A 25514-nucleotide genomic window follows, 5' to 3' on the forward strand; every position below is an offset into this window, starting at 1 on the left:
AAATATCTTGCAATATGCATGCTTCTGTGCGGATATAGTTCCGGTATATTGTTCATCAGTAATAATGCAAAAAAATGTAACAAAACCATGTAGCAAATTGGGGACGTCGGTTGAAAATATTAGTATTTCTAGTAGCTGTAGTGGTGGAACTGGAGTTTCCACTTGCTGCTGCTATTGATGGAGAAGAGTTTCAGCAAATCGTAGCTCCGGGGGCCAGCCAGCAGAGTAAAGCAGGTCAAAAATAAATAGTCTATGAGCAATAAAACAATTCGATTGTTTACGCAAACATTCTTCCGATTGGCACAGCGAGAAGATGAGAGGCGGGGGTTCGTAGGGGGTCGGATGTACGACTTTGCATCACGGAACCAGCAATCGTCAGCGAGAAGGGAAGGTCATTTAATGGCAGAGATGAAAAAGCAGGGAAGAAGGTATCGAACGCGTCGGACCGGCCTGGGGTAGTAGTATAATTGTAGGAAATAAAGCGTTGGAATCTATGTTATTGACTGTGTTTTAACAGCTTCTGCCGACCGGCGGCTGCGGCAGCGGCGGCTAAATGGTACTACCAATCCCCCTCAATGCTCTGGTTTTACAAGAGTGATTTTTTCTGTGCTCTTCAAACTGCGTGGTCTGTGTGTAGTATCGATTATCGAACGCTTCGTGATGTCATGGCACGGAATAGACACCGCTGAGGGGAAAGAAGTCGCGCTTGGCATCATGCTATGTACTCGTTCGCCTTTGGTCGTTCTGCTGCTCGTACGTGCTTCAAGCTCAGGTCATCCCAGGACGTCCCTGGCGAGAGGGGATGAATAGTGATGCCTTCGTGATTTTGAGCCAGTTTCAGTTGGCTCGAAAGCAATGTGTCCCGCTCCGGGGAGAGTTGGAGAACAGCGCTTGATCTCGACAATGATCTGGAGAGAAGAGAGAGCCAGGGTAATGTCGGGGTGGAAGAATTTTCCATAACAGCGAATGTGTGTGTGTATGAAAACACGTGCATTATTTTTAATTTATGTATCTTTATGTTCAACATCTTCGTAAACGGTACACAATATTGGAATTGTGAATGTATTTTCTAGTCCTATGTTTTTATCAATAATCATCAAATGGAGACTTGAATGTAGATATTAACCTGTGTTGTCAATTGTTGAACCTGAAATGCTTCGGAACATTGTTGAATTGTGAACATTGTGAAAAGCTTTATGACATCATCAAAATTTTGTAAATTACAAACGTTGGTCCCCCAAAATTGCTCATATGAAGACGAGAACAGAAATTAATCACATTCCAATTTTAAAAGGCAAGCTGAAACGAACAAGTCTATATGATGTAGTGGGTAACGCATGTTGACGTGTCGACATAACAAGTAATTATACAAATTAAATGTACTGTCTATATTCGACGCTGCACGTACTTAATGGAATGATCCCTGTAGCCTGTTAAGTAGCATGTGATGTACAAGTGTATCGTGACAGTTGGATTCAGGCTATTAGCACCGCATAAAGCCAAACCGTTTACCGATTGGCAAAGATAGACCATCCGTTTTGCTAACACCTAGCTGCAATACTTCAACCAGTCGGTGGTAGTAGTCGGCCTGTGCAGTTGGAAAAGCAAGATCGGGTAACCATTCTTTGACTTCGCTCCGGACATGATTGCGAATTTAATTAAAGTCAATTAAACGTCTCGGCGATTCGCTGCGAGGGGATGGGGCGGTTCGGTCTTCTTCTGTTCCAGTCGCATCTCGCGTTTCCCTCATCGATGGCACTTTGGATTAGGTCTTGCAATGTGAGCTAGTTGAGTGTGGAGACACAGTGGCGGCAGAGTGACGAGGGACGCGGGGGATCCCTGTGCCCTGACTTTTCCTCTTAATTGCTCCACAGAGATTTCCTGTTGCATGGTGGACGTCGTGATTTGCTCTAGATACGAAACCTTTCATTCGATGCTATGCACGCAGATGTTGTATACTTTCATTCTCAATAATGCGCAAACTTCACAATTCGTGTTGCCGTAGCCAAATTATGAATCTGATTTAATGTGTTTTTGTATTTTTTACCCCTCCCGCAGATTACGCAAGACAAACGAACTATGTCGAGTCAACAGAAGCATCGGATTCAGGTTCCCGACGGCCTAAGAGATGTGCTTCTGGAGTTTTCGATAGCGTACCTGCTGGAGCAGCCGGGCGATGTGATCGATTACGCGGTAACGTTCTTTACAAAGCTGCAGGAGGACCGCAAAACAACGATGATCACGTCAGCCGAGCCAACCTCGCCGGACGAGAGCATAATGTCACATGACGAAGGTAGGTACAGTTAAATGGGTTTGATTTCGATTTTGATAATGAAAAATATGCTGCAACGTTAGACAAGATTGTTTGGAATGTTTGGAAATTTGGTCTCACGTGCTGTAGTAGGATGTAGTAGTTCGTTGTCCTTTGCGGTACCATCCACAGTAGATCCAATAATGCCCCTTGTGCTATTACGTAGTGATAAATTCAATGGCATTTCGTGTCAAAACTGACCAAAACGTTACGGTTCCATCGCCAAGTTCCGTCGGGCAGCGTGTATCCAGCCGTAAAGCATGCGCTCTACCACTACGGATGGACTTCCAACGTGGACAAATGAAACCTTCCACCTTCTAATGTTGGTGTGTATGTGGGTGGGTGTGATATGTTCGCGTGCTGGGGGTTTTGAGTTGGCAAGTTTTCACCCATAGCACCTCCGAAACTAACACGCTCAATGACAAAAAAAAGAACCATATCCACTTCCAAGGCGCCCTATGTCGCTTGGCAAGGATACATTAAAATTAACATGCCCTACATAGGCTTCATACACCTATCGGGCGGCTATAACATGTGACTGGTTGTGTACGTGTGTGTGTGTGAAAGATTTGGCAAAATTATTGATTTTTCCAGTCCGACCAGTGCAAACGAAAGAATGATAATTGTTCTTAGATGCGGTGAAGTAGTATATATGTAATATGTATCATTTATTGTAGCTGCCAGAACAGCGGTTTGACGCCATTGACAGGTGAATGGGTTAATTCTAGAGTGAATGAAGAGCGTCGCCTACGAAAGCAATGTACGCACAAAATCCACATACATGCTGCGTATACATTTTCGATCGTATCCATCTAGCTTTTACGTACATCTTTGTGTCTCGTGTACCGTGTCTAACACGGTTCTATCGCTACACGACGTCAAGCGGAGCTGACAGAAGCTATGTACACTTTTGTCACTTTCTTGGCTTGTGGTTTTGTCCCGGCAGCGTGGTTGGGTTCTTCTCCGCGCGCCAACGGTGAGAAAGAGTGGGCAAATACGGTCCAACAATACATGCGTCACGATATTATTCGTCCGCCTCCATGGTAGTACCATATGTTCGTAAACGATTGTTTACACCCTGGGCTTTGCGGATCTTACGGCGAGCGCACAACAGCGGTTGTGAGATAAGAATACGACACGACGTGCTGTTGTGCGCCTACTAGGGGTAGTGTGTTACACAAAGTATTCATTTTACAATTTATTGCACCGTGTGTGTACTTTTCGGGGTATGGTGTGAAACGGGAAAACACGTGGTGTTTGTGTGTGTGTGTGTGTTTTGTGTGGTGGGAATGGAACCAGTTGGAAATTTTAACATTACCGATAGAGTGGAAATGCTTTAATTTGTCTGCTTTTGTTAATCGTGTTGATTTGTTTTTGGATGCTTTCAAACAAACTATGTGTACGAAGGCAAAGACAGTAGCGGTGAGGCAAAGCAACTCGGTCGTCCTCGGTGGGTTTAAAATGTGGATGAGGATCAATGGATGTACTTTATGTCGCGAACAACAAATGCGTCTTTCCATTTTCAATGTCTTCACCCATGCTTTACCGTTCGTATTGTTTTAATGGCTCTCGCGGTCGGATCTTGGAGTCTTGCTTCCCCGCCACACAATGGGCTTCATTCATAGGCCTTTCGCCCTACAATTACCTTGCTCAATAGGCCCCTGCGCTCTTACTTTATTTGTTCAGCTTGGCAGTGTTAACCCACTGATGGCGGTCGGAGGGGGGTTAGAGAGGGGCGCAAATAGAAGTGCGTACGTTCCTGGAAAGAAGAAGCCTTTGCTGTATCAGTTGCCTTATCTTAACTGAAGCGGGTTGCTGTTCTGTTGCCCGATTGGCTCACTAGCTAATACTCTCCCACTCAAACTCAACGAGTGGCTCCCTTCGCAGATGGTTTATGTAAGCGGGCTTTACGAGAAGCGCACAACTGTATCAGGTGATTATTGCAAATTATTCTAAAGTACGCTGTGAAACCTACACTGTTGCATAAACAGCACAGGTCCAAATTGGTATGCGACAGTGTACGATGGAAGGGTTTTATTATATCATCGATAAACTATAAAATTGTACGAGAAATTATTCATCACGGACTGCTGATTGCTTTAGGTCGGCCTCTCTAGCGCTCGTTGTCCATAAATTGCCAAGGGCGCCCGATATACGTCAATTTGTTTTCACGGGTACAGCTCAATTCGTGGACCGGATTGGACTAGAACTAAATGAAAAATAACTTCATTTTCATCGATTGATTTCTGGCTCTGCCTGCCCTCTTCTCCCGTATGTGTATTCTGTTGTGTAAACAGAACAGGGCTTAAGTGTTTCTCGCACGTTCATTAGACTGGAGGTGCGATCTGCTTGGAGGCGGGGGTAAAAGCAAATGGAAGCTAGGAATTGCCCCCTCCCCCCATCACTCCGCCATCCCCCGTCAGTTGAAGCATCATCTTCAACCGAAGCAACCAGCCAATCAATTGCCTAGTTTCGAGCACAATCGTTCTGTTGCGCTAAAATATTCAATTAAGAATAGATAAACACAATCAGTGGAAAATGCAGCAGAACTTAGACGTTCGTCGGAAGAGGAGCATGGTGGTGGTGGTGGTACAGGGCAATTAGTGTTATTATTGGTGTGCCGAGAACTCTCCCGATCTTCGGGGGAACGCACAGCGTGCCAGGGTTCGAAATCGGAAGATGTCGTTAGTCGTCAATTGGCCCCAGTTTCGCCCGCGGGCCCTTTAGATCCTTGAACCAATCGCCCAATTGATCGGGACGCGTGTGCTGCTACTGTTAAAGGAGCTAAATTTAAAAGTGCGCTTTGACGGCAAACCGACATAGCTGATTCTATTATTCGATGTAGCTAAGGGTACTGATTTTGTTTTTGCGTCACACGAGCTCCAATGTGTACGACACACGCTGCGATGGATCATAAAAGCCGTATGTACTGGGAAAGTTATTTGCAGCGAAGTGTGGGATATAGTGCACTGCCAACTTCTGTCGAAGTGGCCATTAATTAGATGTAATTCTCTCTCTCTCTTTGGATCCAAATTTAAATCACCCACTATCTCTAGCTCGGCCGCTGGCTGGACGAACGCGCCTCTATTAAGCGATAACAAGGCCACATGCTGCTGCTCGGTGTAAGGCAAGCTCAGCTAATAGTGCGTGCCACGTTGATATGCACCGCACGATTTTCTCAAGCTGACGCGATATAGCAGTGCGTCCTAGCTGGTGCACCGTCGATGCATCGGGTGTCCTCGTTCAGCGGCGGTGGTGTGATATATTACTTGCTTAATCACTGCTATCTGCTGCGCCACCACTTGCAATCTACACGTGCGCCTCGTGTGCATTCAGGACGCGTACCGGGGCGACTCAGCCGTGCAGCACTAACCCAACAGCGGTCTACTTGATTCGATAGCAATAAATGGATTCCAGCCGAGAGAGGAGGGCCCAGGTCCAGTGCTGCATTAATACACAATAACAACGACGATGGCAACAAAAACCCACGATATTCGAAAAAGGTCCGGGGAAGGTTTCGTCTAATGATGCTGGTGATGAAGATTGATGAAGCTATCTACTTTTCGTTTGGGGTTTTTTCGCTACGCTATCGTCTGAGTGCAAAAGTCGTCCGCTGCTTCAGCTGGCTGCGATGTATGGCGTGTGTTTAATGCGATAGAATTATAGGAATATTAAGACATCAAGCTAGCGTTACGTGAAAACCATCGCATTTTTCAATAAGAGATGTAGCGAAATTAGCTGAATATCTAATTGTTTCTTAAATATCTCCAGCTTGAGTCAGTTCTTTCGTTCAAAAAATGAGATAAAAATAGCATATGCATTTGAATGAAGTTGTGGGTAATACCAAGCATAAAATTTCTTGCAAATGACATAATATAACGTTATGAAAAATATGGTTTATCAGAATCAATTAGAATGGTAAAGGGCTTACTACACTGATCGTGGTGTATTTATTGTACGGTATGTGTACTCCTTGGTGAAACTATCTTGTAATGAGTGTGGCAAAAGCGGTTCCGCACAAGTCACATGACCCTTGTTGTCATACCTGACGACCGTTGTTGTTCAGCTTGCGTATAGATCGTGTGCGTGTGGCCTGATTTGGTCATGCGATCGATGCAAAAGCGGGCACAATCTGGCAGACGGACGAATTTATAATTTCGCGAACCGTGGGCTCCTCGGTACCGGTTTTGTTTTTCTTTTCCTTCGTCGAGCCTTCATTACACCGTCTGTGCAGGTTGAGTGGGGGAACATAAATGAACATGGGGAAAGAAAATTGCCAACGGATATGCGTTTTGAGGGGGTCCAGCATGAAGGTGGAGAATGTGCGTGCCGCCACTCTGCTGCAAATCCAAGCAGGTCCGGTTTTGTTTTTAAACGTTGCGTACGATCGATCGTACCGCCGCGATATACGTATATTATGCTTCATGCTTAAAGGCTATTGGTTCCCTTGACTCGTTGGCTGTGGTGTGGTGTCACAACATCGTGATCATGCATGCGACCTGCGCTTTATGGCAATCGTCACCAGAAGCGCGCGCGTTTGTAGATTGTAATCGAACATCTTTTCGAACAATTTGTCGTCCCGGTTCGCCATCAACGATTGCAAAATACTACAAATTACCAGTAGGGAAATTTATTGCTCGCCTGTTGTATATTACAAAAAAGTGCGCAACCGATTAGGTGCTCTTTGCAGGGTTGATTTTGATCGGTTCGGAGTTATTAGTTGTATCCTGCCCAAATATGTTAACCATATCAATATCACTGATATTAAACAACTGTATTTATTTTATTAAAATACTTTTAGTAAAATAATAATGTAAAACATAAACACATATTTTTGCATAAATGAAAAAATGACTGATTTTAGTACCGTTTGAAATGTCAACCGTGTAAATGTTGGTAATTTAAACTGTTGTTTTTCGGCTAGGCGCTTTAGTAACATGTCTACGCCTTTTCTACGAAAGCTTTTCTACACCAACCATCATTCGCTAAAGCTTTTATTTTACAAGGCTCCGTTTTTTGATACATGTAAAGGATTCGCACACCATTTCAGAACGCCCACACGGTGGCAACACAACACCACCACCGATTGAGACGAATAATTCGGTGTGAAGAGTGGTTGAATATTTCATACAATCACGTATGTATTTTCGCTCCAGCATCTTCTACCGCCAGTGCCGGTGAATAGCGGTTGAAGCCAGTGAGGAGGTTTGTCAAATCAGGCGATTGAGTTTGATTTGATATGAAACGGGATTTATGCGTGGATGAACTTTATTTCCATCGTCGGCTGAGTGCGAGCGTGTGTGTGCTTGAGTTGCGGGGCGGGAGGGAACAAATTCTATCACGAAGGTGTGATAACATACATTTTCAACCGGAAGACAGTTACATAATCCATTCCGAGCGCTCGCGAGCCTAGCTCCATCTTCCCAGCCAAGGTCGGAGCTGCCGCAGCTATCTGAGCGCGGGCCTGATGGTTATTTATTCAGAGATTTACTGCACGCCTTTTTTATGGTTCCTCTTTGGTCCACGAAAATTATCCTTCGTAAGAGTGAGTTTTTGAGCGGTTCGTTTGCTCAAAGTACATTATCTGAAGCCCCGCGCAATCGGGGTGGAAATTCGAACGAACGAAAAAGCGTTGCGGAAAAGTATTTCTTCAACTCATCTTTCAGTATTGATTTAGAAAGGCAAACCGGCAAGCTGCGGTGTTTCCCGGTTTACTACCAATGCAATGGCGGCGGGGGAAGGAGTCCAGGATGATTGATGATTAGAGGAACGGGAAGCTGTACAGAACACAACGAATGATGTTTGTTGCAAAGTCAAAGGTCTACTTGTTGCATATTGAATGCTGTCCGGAATTGATAGCGAGAAGGGATGAAACATATCGAAGATTGTTTGTCATGCTGTTGAAGATGTGCTTCATAGGAAGCGAGCATTGCAGAAGCATCCGGTGTCAGTTTGCCTGTCTCAGTTTGGACGGCGGTCACGGTGACTTCCAGTTTGCTGACTTTTGCACAAGGAGACTCTGGGCAAACTCTGAGTCTCGCAATACATCGGTAATCATTCGCTGTGACTATATTTCGATGTCAACGTGCGTTTGTTTGACTGGTCTGGTGGACTGTAGCGTTGACAAAAAAAAAAAAAAAAAAAAAAAAAACATTATTCCGTGACGGTGAATGTACATATAACTGTACTATCCTAAATTAACTTGTTCGATACAGCGAAAGTACAGGCTTTCCATCGTGTCTATCATGATGACGGCTGGACATTGAGTTCGATGCTTCTGTGTGGCACTCAAGGACCTTCATATTGTTCCACCGATTTCTCTCTCTCGCTAACGCGTAGCTTGGTCGTAGCCCGATCGCTTTGATGGCCGGTCTTAGGGATGTGTCCCACGCACTGTTGCTTCGGTTCAAATTGTGGGCTGCACAGAAGTGGAGGAAGAGCATCATCGCCAAAGTAGAAAGTTTAATTACCTCCAAAATGGGCGCTCGCGCTCTCGTAGTACTTCCCACCCATTGCCCCGGTTCTCGGCTGTACTTCAAACGAGCTCGTAAAAGCAATTTAAAGCAAACCTCCCCCGACCCTTGGACCGATGGACCGAGGCTTGGTTGACCTGGCGTTAGTCGTTTTCGGTACTTTGTTGTTCTCATTTTGTTCGTGTACTTCTTATGTTGGGATGCGAAAAAAAGCAACTACTGTCATAATTGGGGTTTATGTCTGTTCGTTTGACCTATTAATAGCCGTAAATGTTTCTGCTGAGTGCAGTCCGAAATTGGGGATCGGTTTAATAGCATTTAGTTGCTCGGTGACGAAATGAACATAAAGTAATAAGTGTGTGTGTGTGTGTGTGTGTTTTTTTACGTTATTCGAGTACTTACATTACTGCCAGCACAAAGCAATAGGGTTAGGAAGTGTGGGCCTACTGGGAAACATCGGTTGAACGGTGAAGGTCGATGGAAAAGCATCTGGGTATGAGGCTTCTTCGTGCTGATGATAATCACCATCAATTCGATATCGGTTGGGTTGAAAGGACGACATGCTGAGATGATGATCAGCCTTTAAGCAAATATAGGCTTCGGTGCGTATTCATGCCTAAAGAGAGTGGCAGGCATCGCGTTTGTATCGCGAGGCGGTGTGATATATTTTATGGGTAGAATCCGCCCGCAGTCGCGTGAAACTTGACTGCGGGGTAGTATGTTCTCTTATCCCATTCGCAGTAGCAATGAACCATGTAAGCATGGATTTACATAAACCTACCCCAAACCTTTTGCCAGCACACCCAAGAGAGAATATATGCTTTATGTCCTCTATATCTACACACCCTTTACACCTCACTCATTTGATCACAGGTATATACACACACACACACACACACGCTGGTTAGAAAACTCTGTAGCCTTTGAATAGGGCGCAAAGTTTGCGGTTCATCCGGGCTACAGGTGCAAGAGTGGAGAAATGTCTGACGGGTGAAAGTGAAGCGAAGCGAGGAGTTTTAATATTTTCCTCATGTCTCACTTTGCAACCGACCGGGGCGGGAGCTTTTTTTGTGTTCACCTCGCTTGGACAGGATTTTTCACTCCAGTGAACGAATCCCTTTGACCGGTAGAGAAGCAACAGGCAGCGACCCTCTCATTTCACCCTCCTGCTCTCTGCCTAGACAAGGACACGTTGGTTTTCTATTTCGCAGCCTCCGGGATGCTGGGGGTGAGAGCGGGAATCAAATATTGATTTCTGTACAACATACTACACACACCCGCCTGGTCTCCGATAGCCTCGGATGTTGGTTGGCCGTCGTCGTGTATCGTGTTTACTTCATACCGTCCAGCAATTACCCAACTCCACACGTCGTCGTCGTTGCATTGCAGGACGCATCGCTACTTCCTAACCACTCCACCCCCCCCCCCCCCACCCTCAGCCAGCAGTTTCGCCCACCACTCTTGGAGGGTGCAAGTTTGTCCGTGTGTTGTGCGCTGGTCGGAAAAGATCGACTTCTTTCAGCACGGCGCACGGTCAGTCGTACGAAGGAGGTTGCAGTGATCGGTCACAAAAAAGGTCCCAGATCCGTCGTCCACTCTCGCGAAGTTCTGCTTCTGCTTTCAGTTTCACAAGACTGTCTGTGTGTTTGGGTATTGTCGTATATGGACATCACCATCGTTGGATGAAAGAATCATCGATGTGGGGTCGGTCCGGTTGAATGTTGGTTTTAATAGCTGATCGCAAACCTTCGATTCATTTCGTACGCGAACGAAACGGTCAACTTTTGCAGACTGGCGAAAATACGGTTGACATGCGATCCGGTGCGCGACGGGCAAAACTGTGCAACACGTGGGCAAGAGAACTGTGTGGCCTGCATCATCGTTGTACGTTCGCTCCGTCCGGTTGATCGCGCGGCTCGCTGCGTTTAGAGCCAGCAGAGGAGTGATGTGTGTTTCATTATTCAATTCATTGTGAATATGGCGTTTAGTCTGCCCGGTGACCTCCCCTTCTTTCCCATACGCCCGTCTGTATGTAGGCGGGCCTTTAAAAGGCCAGGGTGTCTGGAAGGTTTGGCCAAACAGGTTTTTTTTGCAACTGGATAAACATGGCCAATGTGTCTCGGGGCCGGTAGTTGTTTTATTTGAATTGTGCTGCGTTAGGTGAAGTTCGATCCCGAATGCATTGTCTCGTAGAAATAATGGTGTCACTGCAGTGCAGGCACATGTGTTAGTGTTGTTTTCTGAATGCTCCAACGGATGGAAGTGTCGGATTTTGTAGCGTTTCAGCAGCATGTTGGTTGATGACTGGTGAAGCTGAGTGTGTATAACTTTAGTGAGGAGAAGTGTCTTTTACAGTTGAAAATTGGAATAGTAGACAAGAGGTTTTTATTTTGCATCCAATTGGCAAAAGTTGAGTATTTCGTAAATTGGGAGTAACGTTAGCACTCCAATGGAGCGAAGAAATTGGAAATTCTTTGGACGCTTTTTGCGTAAAAAATCCCGAGGTGAGATTAGTGTCCGTGCACGCGGTATTGGTAATGGTCGCTCGGTATAACATGTACAATTAATTTACTCATGGCACATTGGACGGGAATTGGCACATTTAATTTAGTATTTAGTAGGGGCCGTCTCTATTGCATATAGTCGTATTGCTTCATTTTCTTCTTCTATTTGGCGTAACTATACAGGCTTTCGAGACTTAATTAATTACAACGTAGCCGGATAGTCAATCCTTGCTACGAGGGTACGGTCCATTCTGGGCTTGAACCCATGACGGGCATGTTATTGAGTCGTTCGAGTTGACGACTGTAACACGGGACCGCCCCTAATAGTCGTATTGCATATAGGGAATAAATATGATGATAAGTCCCATCTCTTTCCTCAATACAGGTACGAAAAGGACGGAAGTATCATTAAGAGAATGTCACTCTTAAGATTTATTTAAAGAAATAAAATTCGAGAAAACGATGGCATTGGATAACACTCGGAAGAACTGACCGAGTCATACACGCCTCCAAGACAATAGACAATAGTTTCATCGGTGAAATTAATGGCATGGCACTTTGTTATTTTTTGAAACAATCCCAATAAAATCTGGATATGGCTGTTTGAACTTGATTTATTCCTCCATTTGTTCAGATGATGTTACTTGTCAAAGGAGCTTTCACTCAAGTTGTATCTTTTCATAAGGTTATAATTTAGATTTAGCTTTAACAAATTAAACTTTTTCAGCGAAATTCATTTAATACAACTACAGAAACTAGAGCATCGTTAAGACTATCTGGTTGAATTTTTGTAAACACTTTTAATTGTTGTGGTTGTCATTTTACCAATATTCTCTGGCAAACATGTAAATTGTGTCACTAGTGTTTTGTAGTGTGTGATTAACCGTACAGCGTTGTGGTAATCCTTTTGCAAATCGTGGAGTGTGTATAATTTTGGCACCGTCGTCACAGTAGTAGTGTACACGCTTGGGTGAAATCAGCTTCGCACATCTGCACTACCCATTAAAACATGTCCGTACAGACACAAAATTACGACGTCCTGTCGTCGGTAAACGGTAAGCAAACTGGTGGCCAGGTGCCGCATCCTTTCGTAGATAATTACTGGATAAGTGCTACAATCACGAACCATTTTCTAGATAATTAAACCCCTAACAACCGGAGATCCTGTTGGTGATTGTGTTTAGTGTGTTTGTGTGATGAGATGGTTTTAATTTGATGGGTAACTCCGACCAACAGTAATGGATGTAGGTGTTGGACTAAAAATTGCCACTAGTAAATAATAGGGCAGCCAATTCGAAATGGTCACCTACCACTAGCGACGAATGGATAGTGTTTGGCGCTTGTGTTTTAGGCAAAAAGCCCACACCAAAACCGGGAAGAGCATCATTTAGGACAATGTTATCTGGTTGGTGTTTCCAGCCTTATTAAGACTGATAGCTTTTGTTTAGAGTGAGGCGTACCAGGGTGGCACACCCGCAGAGCCTTTTCGTTTTACATTGTCGTAGTGTCGTGGTGGTACGGGTTGGCGCGCTATCGGGCGCTCTATTGGCGATGTTATCAACAGTTGAACACCACCAGCAACCACTTTTATTAGGGTAAATATTTGTGATAACGGAGGCGCGCGCGCACGCCCTCTGTATGTACTTTTGGCTGTCTTTGCACTACCGGTCGTGCTGATGATGCTGGTCGAACAACGGGCGGAAATCGGTGGAAAGAGTGTGCGTATAGAATGTCTGGCAGTCAATTTTGATCCGACCTGTTGCATGTTCCGTTCAACCGAGAGGAGAATTTGCAGCTCCCTAGCAGGACGGTGGGAAGGAGGGGTGGAAAGTTGGAAAAATTATATGATGTTTGATAAGATTATGACAGCGTGTAAATATTGATAAGAAAGAGAAGGGACCACAAGGGTGGAAGGAAGGCCCTCCCCACTCTTTCTGTAATGGGTGGTGTTCATGTCGAGTGTATCAGATAGCTGTTTTGGAATGATAATTGTATTTGCTCAGAAGGGAGATAAGTATCGAATGGTAAAACGCCAGAGTATTGTTTTCTTGTTATGATTGTTGATTTAATTTGCCAAGGAGGGAAAGGGGGAAATCATGGTACAAATCTTACAAGTTTTTAATTAACAATTCATTTGGTGTGACGGTGGCAGTGAATTAGTGTGAATCTTTACATTTGCATATTTCATTCGGAAGTAGTGTTCATCAGACTCTTAGGTTTTTATTTGTAAAGGAAACACGCTGTAAAGTGTACTCATGCAAGCCCAATTTCAGGAAATTTTATAATATATTCTCTACATGCATCGCTTTTGTAGGTAGTGCATGGATTTCCGCTGACAGAGAAGCTTAATCTCCGTGGAAACGCTTTAATGAGAGGAGTAGTCTCGCAACATAGAAACAAGCGTACATATGGAGTGTACAGATATGCTCACTGAACCGATCCAGCTTTGTGTGCTGCTCTTCGGGCTATAAACGCCAGGATTAAACATGGTATCCTGTCGGCTGGGGGAGGTCGTTTCGCAAACATGATAGGTTTTTTATCCATCGATAACGATGACGGAGCGTTGTCCAGAGTCAAAGAATACTCCGAACGACTCCGCACAATATGCACACAACCAATGGAGCTGGTCGTAGGTCGATACTTTGCCAAGAATGCATCATCGTTGAAAAGTTGGTATGCTGTAGTGTGGCAACGTCTCCGGGTGGATTAGAAAAGCTGGTTGATATGGAGCGGCTAACTAAAACATACGCACACGTTTCATTAGAGCAGCGCTATTTACCCCACCATACAGCGTGGGAACTTAACTGATGTAGCGCATCGAGCTACATTCGGTTTGTAGCACTTCGTACCAGCAGTACAACACATTGTGGATGGTGGGAGGGTTAGAAGCTACGTTCATTCACTTGAATTAGTACCAACATTTCAATTATCACCCCTCGTCGCCCAGGCTCGCCGCCTGGGGTATTGGAAATGATCCCTCTCCCCTCACTCGCACCACGCAACATGCATGTATGGGTTCGTGTAGCTCTTGTCCAGCCATCTCACACCCAGGCGCACGTTTGCACATGTTGCATCGTTGCATCCCCTATGTGTGCTGTGGGACGATGGTGGTACCCACCCTCACCCGACTGGCGTGCAAAGATTGGGTTTGACACGAATACTTCCACCTTGACGTCGCACGTCGACGGCACTGATTTGCTTTAATTGCTTTGCATTTTGAGCAGTTAACAGATTTTAAATTTAGATAAAGTGCCCCGCTCGCGGATGCAAAGGGCGAATACACACACACACACATACACACATGCACACAAACACACGCGGCTGCATGTTGCTGTGCTGTGTACTGATTGCCGGCTGGTTGTTAGTTTGGGAGGTGCATGAGAAAACCTTCGATTCTAGGTCGATGTAGTTCGTTTCGCACAGAGAGACACAGAGTGGGGCGCGACTGCGTGCATTTTGTGTTGGCGTGGGTTGGATGGGCGGATAAATCCAACTTAAAAGTGCATCACTCGCCAGATTACGTATGTTGTGGAGAAAGCACTAGCCCGGTTTTACTCGCACAAGTTTCTTCCGAATTGAACGCACATTGGTGTACGCGTTGTGTAGAGAGACATTGGTGTTTGATTTGATGGCTTTACATCTATTCTTGAATGAAATAGTTCGAGACATTCTCACATGCATGCAGTTTAATTAAGTTGGTATTCCTCAGAAATGAGATGTATGTACCCTCTCGTAGTGTAGATAAGGTAAAAAGTTATGATAATTCATAAAAGATATCATTTCACCAACTGCACACGCAAACCAACGAACTGTTCGCAAGCGATCTTTAATTTATTCAAGTAATAAACAATTACCAACAAATTGGTCCTAGCGGCTTACACCCGTTTCTCATTAGAATCACATTTACAATGACTGGTACAACACTGCAACGATAATAGCTTGCCGCAAAAAGGGTTTTGATATGGTACAACAGGGCAATGAATGCTCCAAGACAGGGAAAAAGAATATCCCCTCGCCTGGATGTTTTATTTTATTTTTCTAGGCTGAACAGCAGAAACCAGCCAACGAGTCTTGTCTTCAGTTGCTGATGAAAATGCAACGATGAGGGTGAGATGTGAAAAGCGAAACGCGATGAGCTTCTCGGGATGATGATTTTCTGCTGTAGCACGGTATGCAGTCTTACATGCGCGCGTGCCGAAGGTGAAAGGAGCAACACTCAAACGTCCCGGCGTTGGTTTGTCGGTGTTGGCCGCTGTCTCGGCCAAAGCAACAGCTGGAGAGCATATTGTGTGCTCTACAGTTGCTGCAGCGACAAAGAGAATGAAAATTTATGCTACATTTTGCGACAGACTACGCCACTCACTGTTCGCCTTTCGATGTTTTGCTGCTGGTGCCGCCTGTGGTTTGCGGATGTTCTTGCGCTCTAAAAGCGTTAGAATGGCCACCCGTCGTTATGCCGACGGGATGGTTAAAGGCTGATTAAGAATAATAATATAAAAAAAGATGTACGTATTCCTGCTAACTACTCATTTGTTGGGATACGCTTCACGAGACTACTGATGACTGCTGCCGTGGACACACGATGGCGCCGGTGGTTTCTGTGTAGCGTCGGATGGAGGAGTACAGATAAAAGTATTATACAATTTGCAACGCAGTATTTAATTGCCTGACATACGATGAATCAGTGTTATTACGGTTAATCTTTGTTCAGCGTCAGGCCGGCAACCAGTGTGACTCATATCCTAGTGTAGAAAGGATTATGGATAGAATACACTGGTGGATGATTGCGTTAGGATTTGTTGAGAGCATTCAAGCGAGTGTGGATTAGCAAACAAGATGGGAGAGATGCAATAAAAAATGTTAAACAAGATGGAGATGTACGGGGTCACATGGTGACACGTTGTAGGCATTAAGGTTGTAATTCACATTATACGTGAGGCTCCGTATATAATTGCGTTGTGTTGGTGTGTTATTTACTCGTGGCTATTGACCAACTCACTCCAAACCAAACCACTCCTCCAGTCCAAACCACTCCTCCCAATGAAGCTTTAACGAAAGTGCTTGTTTGAGAATAATTTAAAGCGTCCGGCTTATGTAATACTTGATAAAGCTCTAATTACTCGATTTCTCAACCACTACAGTATCAAAAGTTTCAACATCTCGTAAATAAGATTGATTCGGCTTCATTCGTCGCTTTGTCACTAGTTTCGATCTCGAAAGAAGTTGGTTAATCATCACCATACCACTAACCTTGTGCCATTTGCTTTGTTGTGTTCTCTATTTTTTCCAGAACCGCTAGTGAATCGATATGCATCGCGTAGGAAATCTGTGTTTGCCGAAACGTACGATCCTGAAAACGATGACGAAGACGAGGGTGCGCGAGCAATCTTTCCCAAAACGGACGAACAGCGGGCCCGGTTGTGTGATTCAGTCAAAAACATTCTACTTTTCCGATCGTTGGACAAGGAACAGGTATGTTTGGGTAGCTCGCAAGACATGTTTTTCTTCGATATATGTTAAAAAGCAAGCAAACTATTCAATATTACGCAAAAATAATCTGCAACAAAATGAAACGTGTGTTTCAGTCATACGGAAAATAGCTTTTTTGTATAGTTGTGCTTCTATGTGGCATAAACAGAGGCTGTATTGATAGTTATAAATTAAATTCACACTTCTTAGATGGTATTCAAAGTGTTTTGAATCTTTTCGTCTTTAAGAGTAAATATGAATGAGTCAAACAATCTGTTATTTAAAGATAGATAAGTAAATTGACTAACTGTGGAAATGACCGTTCACCTAGACGCTAGGGTCTAGGGAGCATTTTATGAAGACTCTCTTATTTAGCTCCGAAAACTTTTTCAATTACAATTTTTATTACTACCTGAGTGCAAAGCACAATGTACAAGATGATCGAATTTTATCTGCGATAGGTGTGTGTGTGTGTATGAATAGGGGTGCAGAACCCAGCCGAGGAGGGAATACCGTATCCCGTGCCAGTGTGCAGACCGTTTCCTTCTCTTCCATCTCGGTGTGCCGTACGGCGGTACCACCATTGCCGGCTGATGGCACCAGGCTCGGTCTGTCAGCTGAAGATTGGACGGCTTATAATATATGCAATTTTAATGGACAAAGTTACTAACTGCTTAATGGAGTTTGTCGTACGTCCGCCAGGCCAATAGTGAGTCGGCGGAAATCTAGTTTATTGGCCGTCAAAAGTCGTAATGGGGTTTCGTTTTGTTACCGTCCACTGTCTTGGCAGGGATGAGTGCATGGGCAGCAGTACCGAGCGGTATGCGATAACAATACCCGACGGTATTTTTGCTGATTATTAATAATTTGTCACCGAAACAGTCAATGTTTGGAAGCAGCTCGATATAATTACTATTTTGTGTGGTATGCAATACCTTTGCAGATGAATGAGGTTCTAGATGCGATGTTCGAAAAGATAGTTCAAGCGAAAGACTACATCATCAAGCAGGGTGATGATGGCGACAACTTTTACGTCATTGAGTCGTAAGTGTTTAGGATGTAGAGAGCTACGATGCGATATGAATGTTTCAGTGTATAACTATGTAAAATTATTCTTATTCCTATAGTGGAATCTACAACGCGTATGTGGGTGAAGATCAAAAGCACATACACACATATGATAATAGAGGAAGCTTTGGAGAGTTGGCTTTGCTATACAATATGCCAAGGTAAGTCAACATAAAAATTCATCTTGTGGAGGTATTTTAATACTCCTTTTTGTTCTCTTTTTCAGAGCTGCTACTATTCAAGCAGAAACGGACGGCAAATTGTGGGCAATGGATCGTCAAACATTCCGAAGGATTTTGCTAAAGTCTGCTTTCAGGAAACGGAAAATGTATGAAGCTCTTCTCGATGCTGTACCGATGCTAAAAACACTGCAGGTAATACTATTGTATAAGGTTTTTATATGAAAGAAAATTCAGATGCATCGTTGCAATTTTTCTTAATTGAATCGCTTTTTTTTCTTCAAAGAACTATGAACGGATGAACTTGGCCGATGCGCTGATACCTCAAACATACGCTAAAGGTGATCGAATTATCAAACAAGGTGAGTATAAAAATTAAATTTTCAGTGCTGAACTGAAAATGTTTACTGATTTATTTTTTACATTCTTTGCTTACGCTTGCGTGTGTCATTTTTACTTCCTTTTCAGGTGACGCTGCCGATGGCATGTACTTTATAGAGGATGGTAAAGTGTCCATTCGCATCCAACAGGATGCCGGCGAGGTAGAAATTTCCAATTTAGAAAAGGGCGGATACTTCGGCGAGCTTGCGCTGGTAACACATAGGCCACGAGCTGCATCCGCATACGCAGTCGACAATGTAAAAGTGGCATGTAAGTATTGTGCAGTGAGTTAACATTGCACTATAGTGCACCTAAACGTGGTTAGCAGCAAAAGCACTGCATCTGTATCTATACGAGTGTGCGACCAGTAACTGTGCAAGGCATGCATAATAGATTATCGCTTGCTATTAAATCTATCGCTTTGGCTACTGTAATTGAGTGGTAGTTTGAATATTGTATGCCCATCGAATGTTAGTAATGCCTGATAGTAGAGCCCTTTTGTGTATAATTTTATATCATATTAATTTTTTTCTTTCTTTTTCGATATTTTTGCATGACGACTTTCATTAACATATTCTGTTACTTCCATGTGTGACGCGTGTGTTTCTTCTCAACCTCCTGGATAACGGGATTCGCTTCACTTAACATATATTCACAACATGCAATCACACTACTCTCTTACTCCTTTAACACACATCTAAAAATTATCTAACATTCCATACACTATATTATACACCTTTTACTGAAATAATAATTTGCCTTAAAAATTATCTAACATTCCATACACTATATTATACACCTTTTACTGAAATAATAATTTGCCTCGAATAATACAATTTTAAAACATCAATGCACTCCACTTGGATGCGTGTAAAACAGTTTTAGAAACAGAATGCTTCGAACGATTACTTGGAAATTGCATTGATTTGCTGCTTCGAAGCATGCAGCATTATCGTTACATTGATGATGCTGTTTATGAAATGATTCGACAAGCTTGCCAAAAGGCATAACAAGCTGTTTGAAGTGTGTTCCAATTAAGCTTTTTTATGAATTAGGTATATAATGAAGCCAAACGTAATTACATTTCAATTTAGTTTTTTAAACACTGCACCTCACTGGTCATGTTTTATAGACGTATTAATTTCATTTACTACATTATTCTAGAATTAAGTTAATGGTAACATGTGCAAATGTAAAAAGTAAATACCAATTTAAAAAAAGCTTTTATGCTCCACTGTGTTTACAATGCCTATCAAGGCGCATAGTAAGAAGGCTCAAAACAAAACTAGGATGATGCAATTTAATACTATTTATGTAAAAATACCTTTTTTATGGGTTGTGTGGAAAGAGCTTTCGATCAGACGAACGAGTAAATTTTTGCCCTGCTTTGCTTTATGTTCTTACTACGAAACGTGTTTGGCTTGTATTCTTGTTTGCCATTCACCTTCGCCAAAATTGCTCTATCGATTTTTGATTTTTGTCATTTTTTTTATTGGTTATTACTTTACTGGTTTCTATCAGCATGTTGGTTTAGTATTTGTGAGGAAATTCATTTTTTGTTATGTTTATTCCATTTATGGAATGATATAATAACGCTACTTACTACGAAATACATTCCCAAGACGTTATAATTGCATTTTTTGAGAGATTTTATATAAAATAATAATCCTTTAATGTTAGATATAGTAATTTAAAAAAAAACCTTCTACACATACATATAAATGTTCAACATTGCAACACCACATCACTACCATATGTGACTCTCACAATGTATTGCACTCACTAATATTTTCGTGATGGTTAACCGAAAAAGGTAAGCGATAACCAGTTTAACCTTCACAAATCACTAATTGGTCCCTCAATCAGCAAACTTTATGTGGAACTAAATTAAAGAAGAAAGATAACTTTAAGTAGTTCGTAAGAATGCACTGAGTAGATATTTATTTGTCGTGATGTTATTGTTCGCAAAATTTACTCCTTATGTATGTAAATAGAATAGTTTGTTGTATATGGTGTCATTTTACTCAATGCGCTTTTGTACAAATAATTTAATTTATGCCATTAATAAAAATAAACAATATTTTGCTATCTTGCCTTATAGTTCTGGATGTCGACGCGTTCGAACGTCTGCTCGGACCGTGCATGAATATTATGAAGCGTAACATCGGAGATTACGAAACGCAGCTAGTTAAAATCTTTGGCAGCAAAAACAACATCACCGACATCCGATAAAGCGTTGCTGTTTCAAAATCAATAAAATGGGAATTCTAATCAACTAGAAATATATGCTGCATGAAATATTCTACACTCCACGACGAATAACGATGAAAATCAATCGAGCGGGATAAACAGCGCCATAATTTTAGACGAAACTATCTTTTGGACTAGAAGGCCACACTCTACGGATGCAGGTGAAAATTATGATGAGGAAAACTGCAAGTCTTTATCCTGCTTCACAAACATTGTAGACACGAGGAGGGTAAGAATGATGATTGAATAAGAGCCTACCTGCCACTTACTCCAAATTAAATCACATTGCGAGTCGCCAGCATAGATAATGTTACTTGATACTTGAAACCAAATTAGTGGCTGCTCGTGATCGTGATCGCACAAAATCATCGACAGTGCTGAAACGTAAAAAACCATTGCCATTGTAACGAAAGCAAGATTCGTAAACAAGCGATGTTTCGGGATTGTAGCGACGATGATTAAGCAACAACGCGATGAACTTGAAGGTAGGATGATAAAATTAGATTAGAAATATTTTTTTGGCTGATGAATACACAAACAAAAAGAAATCTTAAAAGTCAAATATTTGAAAAAGTCGCCATTACCGCCACCGTACATGCTATAGATACAAGTACGCAGATACATGAAAAGCATCATGGTGAATGGAGTAAGACACGACCCAAGCTCTTTAGGTGAACGAATCTGATGCGCAAGTAAATTTAAAATTGTAAACTGAAATTGTGTAGAGTCTGTTGAACGTGGTGTGAAGTGGCGATTCGTGTGTGCATTAAGCTGATGCTGAATATTCAGATGACGGACACATTGATCGAGCATGAGGGTGGACGTGTAGTGAGTAAGATACATCGTAATTGTGTATGTAGAATTTATGGTAAAACATGAAAATAACTTTTCTTACTCATTATGTCGTGTTGTTCGATATGATAACCTTAGGGCGATTAAATCATTAAGTATATGCTGAGAAGTGTATTAAAATTGAGTTAAAAACAAATAACGAACGCAGCAGACTGTAGTTTATCCTTTACGGATAAATGTTTAGAAAACGTTAACTAAGTTTTTCCGGCCTTTAGTTCAGAAAGTGCGTTGTATTATTTTGAAATGCTAATTTATTGGTATGTGTTTTTTCTCTGTTATTTATTATGCTGCCAATGAGCAAAAGAGAAGCAAACATCGTTATAGTGGTTCAGAACAAGGATGTTAATTATTGGTGATTGTTATATTAGTATTATTTTGCAATGGTTACGACCAAAAATAAGAAACAGTAGAACGAAAAACAAAAACTCTGGAATGCCGTTTCATGCGTGTAAAAATAAAGAATTTACGTGACGGAATAATTTCATGAACATGTTCATCGAAAAGAAGGAATGACGTGTCCGGATCATCATGGATGACGGGAAATGTTTGGCTGCATATAAATTATATTAGAAAAAAAAGCTACGCGATAGATGATCATCACTTGCACACACACACGTATCATACAGCGTCAGAAACGATCATAAAATGCCATAAACGAAATGAAATAGCTAGTAAGCAGTAAACACTTGTAATAAACATGAGAAAAACACGTATCAAGGTGACAAAAATGTAGAAGAACGCATAAGGTGGTGCGTAGATTTGCTTGCAGACACAATTGAGATGATATCAAGAATATATGGTTTTGTATTGCATTAAGGGTAGATGTTTGCAGCGTGATGGTGAAAAGAGGGTGGATAAAATATTAAACGATATATAATGAAATAGATATACACTTCAACCAGGCGTCTATGGCAAATAAGAATGATACCAACAGAAGAAATATGTTGTCAGATTAGTTTCCCTTCAACGTCTACCGCCGTGCAAACTTCAAAAATGAAACATAATTTTGTGCATAATAAGAATCGGGAAACCCCACTTCGGCAGTTTCTTAATGCATGTATGCTTCCCGCTTATAGAAAAAAGCGTGCGTGGAAAGGCAACATGCCGGAAAAGAAACAGTTACTTGAGTTAGGGGTTGTTTTAGTTTAGCGTTACAATACTTGCTAAACGTACAAAAGAATGTAACGATGAATGAAAGCTCTGATATTAGTGTTTTATGGATCCCTTGTAATGGAATATTCTCATGCCCACATATACATATATGACGTTTGCTAGAGTAAAAAAAACGTAAAACGAAAGTAAATTCGTTTCCGCAACATTCACTACACACTCTAAAGCGTTTTCGAAGAATCTCTCATCAGTACACCGGCAACCAAAATCTATGTTTTCACCTTAATGCTGTTTCAATACACCTTTCTTCACGCTTTGAACGGTTTCAAGTAGCACACAAACACAGCCAACATCCAGAGAATCATAAAAAAAAAAAACAGATATAATCGAGCGGACAGCAGCGACTACTGTGGAAACGGTTCGTCTAAAAGTGTTGCGTTGAAATTTACATGTTTTGTTTTAACATTCAACATATCATGATATAGCATTTGTACGATGCATGTTGATGAGAAGGATCCACGCAGACCCTTTGTCCCGCAATTCGTACCAGACGTATCCATAACGCCTCCAAATGGATCCATGTGTACGCTAGCCTACACATTGGTGATCTTGTGTATTGACATCAATAGTAGTAGTATCATTAGTAGCGATATAAGAAAACGCTCCAGTGTAGTTTCCGGTGAGGCAAGCGCGGCAAACCGTTGGCTCTTTTTTGCCGATTGACAATGGCAAAGGTGTGCAGTCTTATAGAACAAGAACCAAATCTAAACTTCCAAATCGCAGCTTTCCCTTTCGCCGAGGCGGGCTTATGTGACATACCCTAACACAATCGCGTAAAATAAACGTAATAAATGGATCCATTTCTATCACACCCGCGTCTGTAACACTGTCCACAGTACCTCTTGAGAAGCAAAATCAGCGCTAACAGTAAAAGATCAAAAGTATGCAGAGATGAGAAGAAGTATACACACCTTTAAAAAGCTTAACGAAAAAAGATGTTGTGCAAAGAAAGCGTGACGCGAAGAGTAGATGGCAAAAGTAAACAAATAATAAACAAACAAACAAAAAACTCGTTGACATCTTAAATGTGCCCTTTTATCCAAAAGAGATGAATATACATACACACAAAAAATGAGATGAAATATCCTTAATCATACTTAGTCGCGCACGAGAAGTAAGGCTACAAGACAGGCAAGCAGTTACGCTCACATAAATTCGTTGGATTCCGCGCCAAGGAATCCTGCTGCAAAACGGCTGATCAATCACTGGGATAGTATGCAGAGGAATTACCTGCACAACGATGCAGAAGGAAAAGTTGACAAGTTATGCCAGAGGCATTCGTTAGAGGAAGGTATTTTCGAACTTCTACACTTCTAGTATTTTTTTCTGTTAGGTATATGAAGAGCTTATCTAGGGAAAAGAGGAAAATAATCAGACGTATCTTGCAATGCAGCTGTGCCAGTGCCAGTGACATTCAAAGAGAAGTGAAATTCGAGCGTGTCAAGCTCAGTAACGCAGAAAAGCGTACGTGTTTTGCAGAGTGCGATAACAGTGAACCAGTAAACATGCTTTTTGTAACAGATTTAAAACAGTCAACCATGCAACCAATGGCGCAAAATGCGTTCCACATGATACACACAGCACAGGTCACAGCATGGAATACAACGTACGTACGTTTATCTACACTTCCGCATATTAATTGAGAAAACAATTACTTTTACGTTTACGTTTTTTTATAAAAAAGATCAGCTTGCAACGTAACCCACAAGAAAGATTTAAATGTTTCATTTTCCTTTTTCCAACCATGAAATCATGCATCATTATGTGGCATAATGAATATATTAAACTCTGTATCAGGCTCGGGCCAACAGTTTTTATGGCTTACGCATGCTAAGCGGACAGTCAAGGCGCAAGGCTGGTCGTATACTAGTTGCTCCAACATATAGCGCACTAGGGAAAATGCTGGCCATTTTCGTTTTAAGCGTTGTTTATTTAATGTTAATTTTACGGCACAATGAAAGGTTGGTTCAAGCTACTCTTCGGCTAGCTCCGCTTTGGGTAGAAGGAACCGATAACACTAATAGCAGATTTTGAGGTAAAAGGCGTATAACAACTAGTGGTTTCTGTATTGTTTCCTTATTGAAATGTTTTCGTTTATGTTTCACTTTTCTTTATTTCATTGTTTTCTATAAATTTTACCCTTAGCAAAATAGAAGCGCTTAATGATATTGTAGGCCAACACACACACACACACACTCACTTGAAACTTAAATTATAATTAAAGAAAGAGAGAAAAAATGCAATTACTTAGTTTGATTCGATGAAACTCTTGAATTGAATGAAAAGTTTAAACTAATCTTTTCCATCACTAAAACAATGAAGTTTCTTTGCATATTTAATTACTATTGTTGTGCAGTTTATATCTTTTCTACTTTCCGGTAAAGATGAAAAGTGACGTAAAATTCCAAATGCTACTATAAATGAGCAGCTCTATGCTTCCTCTGAACACATGAATCGGGCGGATTAGTTAAGAAACACCGAACTGGCTTAAGGATGTAGGATAAATCTATTTTGAAAACATAACAACAAAAAGGAAAAAAAAACACAAACAGAATATAAAGCATGTATCAAGTGTAGTTAACAGTTCGATTTCGTTGAATATTAAACGATTGAGTTGCTAATTTTAAAGACAAAAACAAATCACACAACACAAATATGCGTAACAAACAACAAACAAATGAAAATGAAGCAAAACAACACAAAATAACAAAAAAAAAAAAAACAACATGTTGCTGTCTCGTTAATGAAGGTGTCGTATTTAATGAAATAAAAGGAAATAAAAATGAAAGTAGAAATAAATCATACGCCAATGAGGTACAATAATTATTTTTCTAAATACAGGGTTCCAGCCAGCTCA

At 41.8% G+C, this 25514-nt stretch overlaps 1 protein-coding gene across 9 annotated transcripts in view; it reads left to right on the forward strand.

Annotated features, from left to right (window-relative positions):
* Positions 1 to 25461, forward strand: part of LOC121591754 (cAMP-dependent protein kinase type II regulatory subunit) — a 38597-nt gene extending 13136 nt beyond the window's left edge. For 7 of the 9 annotated variants that reach the window (XM_041912659.1, XM_041912653.1, XM_041912658.1 and 4 more), the window contains 8 exons: positions 2059 to 2293; positions 16579 to 16760; positions 17701 to 17801; positions 17885 to 17986; positions 18052 to 18199; positions 18291 to 18366; positions 18473 to 18655; positions 20487 to 25461. In XM_041912659.1, coding sequence (XP_041768593.1) covers positions 2080 to 2293; positions 16579 to 16760; positions 17701 to 17801; positions 17885 to 17986; positions 18052 to 18199; positions 18291 to 18366; positions 18473 to 18655; positions 20487 to 20617 — 1137 coding nt within the window. In that variant the 5' untranslated portion in view covers positions 2059 to 2079 and the 3' untranslated portion in view covers positions 20618 to 25461. Of the gene's footprint in view, positions 1 to 2058; positions 2294 to 11208; positions 11289 to 12053; positions 12344 to 16578; positions 16761 to 17700; positions 17802 to 17884; positions 17987 to 18051; positions 18200 to 18290; positions 18367 to 18472; positions 18656 to 20486 lie in introns of those variants that run through there. The other 2 variants (XM_041912660.1, XM_041912661.1) reach the window with 2 other exon arrangements.
* The last annotated feature ends 53 nt before the right edge of the window (positions 25462 to 25514 follow it).

Source organism: Anopheles merus, chromosome 2L (genome assembly GCF_017562075.2).
Source record: "Anopheles merus strain MAF chromosome 2L, AmerM5.1, whole genome shotgun sequence".
Classification (NCBI taxonomy): Eukaryota; Metazoa; Arthropoda; class Insecta; order Diptera; family Culicidae; genus Anopheles; species Anopheles merus.